The 2,418-nt window shown below is 32.4% G+C and overlaps 1 protein-coding gene across 1 annotated transcript in view; it reads left to right on the top strand.

Moving 5' to 3' along the window:
• Positions 1-593, top strand: part of LOC104759660 (glucuronoxylan 4-O-methyltransferase 3-like) — a 1,636-nt gene extending 1,043 nt beyond the window's left edge. The window contains exon 3 of the mRNA XM_010482565.2: positions 7-593. Coding sequence (XP_010480867.1) covers positions 7-308 — 302 coding nt within the window. The 3' untranslated portion in view covers positions 309-593. The remainder of the gene's footprint in view (positions 1-6) is intronic.

Below are 2,418 nucleotides of genomic sequence, written 5' to 3'. Positions count from 1 at the left end.
CGGATTTTTACGATACGAAATGGGATCTGATCATGGTCGACGCTCCAACTGGTTACCATGAAGAAGCTCCGGGGAGGATGAGTGCTATTTACACGGCGGGGCTTTTGGCTCGTAACCGTGAAGATGGTGAAACTGATGTTTTTGTTCACGACGTTAACCGTCCCGTGGAAGATGAGTTCTCGGCGACTTTCTTGTGTAAAGGTTACATGAGGGAGCAAAATGGGAGGCTTAGACATTTTACTATTCCTAGCCATCGGGCTCGAGCTGGACGACCTTTTTGTCCGGTGGATGTTGATCGCCGCCGTTAATTTTGTGCCGAGAGATTTATGCAGTTCAGCGTCGTTGGTCGGTCAACGGACTCAGGGCTGGTAAATTGATTTACCTAGTGGTCTTTCTTTGAGGGACTTGCTTAGTTGGCAATTTATTAATTTTTGGTTGTGTTTTTGCTTGATTTGAATACGGTTTTCAAGATTGTAGTGCATTTACTGAAATCGGTATATTAAAAGACTAGTACTATTCGCATAATTATTTGTGGTTTCATTATTGTGATTAATGAATACAAATAAGGAATTATCCGGAATGGTCATTGATCACTTACAGAAGCAAAATTGGATTCGATGGTTTGTTTATTCGCTTATCTATATTAACATTTTTTAAGTATATTTTGGTTTATGTCCTTTAAGTTTTACTTATTTATATTTTTTACAATATTAACCCCCTAAAACAATTCTATAAATAACATTGCAGAGAAACTCAAATACTAAACTTTCTTAAATTGACCAACATTTAATACATTTATTGCCATAAAATCTTAACAACATTTATACATTCCGATTTTTCTAAAAATAACTCTATCCATTAAAGTATTAACCCATTAAATCTCCAAAACTATTTTTATGGATGCTAGAATCTCTCAAATTTAAATGATATACAACAGATTTTCCATAACAAAAGTTTACAATATCAATAATTATATTAACATTAATAAATTTCCTAAACCGAAAATCCAATTATAAAATGTCACATTAAATATGTTGAAAACCCCCCCATATAATTTGGTTTATTTTTTATTTTTTGAGGAATTATCAAAAAAAAAAAATTCAATTAATTATCATAAACTATATATATTGACATGGAAAAATTATAAACTATAAAAGTATGTTAATTTGGTAAAACAATTAACATAATTAAACTTGATAAAAAAAACTTATTTTAATTATTTTTTTTTACGCAAAAACTTATTTTGATTTTGGTGAGACGGGTTGGCATTAATCCCATGTAAGGAGTTAAGTGGAATTGTTTTTTTAAAACACTTTTAGATGTGTACCAGGAGATAAATGTATTACTAGACTATACATATACCACACGGGTTAAAACCTTGAAAACACTACAAAAGTTCTATACTTTGAATATTTATATCAAATACCTGTAAAATTTTATATTTTAAAAATTAATAAAATAATAATAAAATAACAAATAAATACAATATAAATTTTTAATTTTTAAAATTAAAATATTGTCCCGCGGTGTACCGTGGGTTAAATCCTAGTTAAGAGTTTAAAAGGTAAATCAAAGCACAAATACATGAGTAAATGATAAACTGACATAGTTTGACAAAAAAAAAAATAATAATAAACTGACATCATATGCGTGGGTAATAAACTACCCTAAAAAACTATACCAACCTAAACCTAAAACATGGGGGTAATAAACATAACTAAAGTCCAAATCAAGATGTTTTACTGAGACATTGTATATTGTATCACAAGCTAGAAACATCAAAGAGCTTCAATCTTCTTCCAAGAGAAAACTTTCTACCCCATAGTGGTCTTCTTCTTCATCCTCTTAGTTTTATAGGTAAAGAAAAAGCTAAAAAAATAAACCACAAAATTTAGGTGAGGAGGTTTTTAATTTGTTACAAAGAACAAATAATCTAGAGCAACTTTACGTACATGATGATGGGTCATATCCTATCATTGCGCCTGGTGGCGGCATAGCCAAAGCAACTGCAATATTCCATGCTCCCCCGTCACATCCACCAACAAGTTCCATGGCCTTCTCTAAAGCGTCTTCTCCAAGAATGTAAACGAGAGCATCTCTGTAAAAATCAACAAAAAAAGATTAGCACTTAATAATAACTTAAAGAGTTGTGTGGAGGTATAGCAGACACAGACCTGCCACGGCGATCGTTTGAGCCTCCACTACACGAAAACATGTAATTTGTGACTACTTTATGTGACTGAATTTTTAGTCACAAACTTTTGTGACCGTTTTACGACAATTTTGTGACGGGCTAACGACGACAAAAGTAGTAGACGTAAAGGAGTCGCAAATGTACAACACCAAATTTCAGTCGCAAAAGCGTTACTACGATGCGACTGTTTTGGAACAATGTCTCGACAATAAATCCTTAGTCGC

Source organism: Camelina sativa, chromosome 17 (assembly GCF_000633955.1).
Source record: "Camelina sativa cultivar DH55 chromosome 17, Cs, whole genome shotgun sequence".
Lineage (NCBI taxonomy): Eukaryota > Viridiplantae > Streptophyta > Magnoliopsida > Brassicales > Brassicaceae > Camelina > Camelina sativa.
This window is presented reverse-complemented; position numbering and strand designations above follow the sequence as displayed.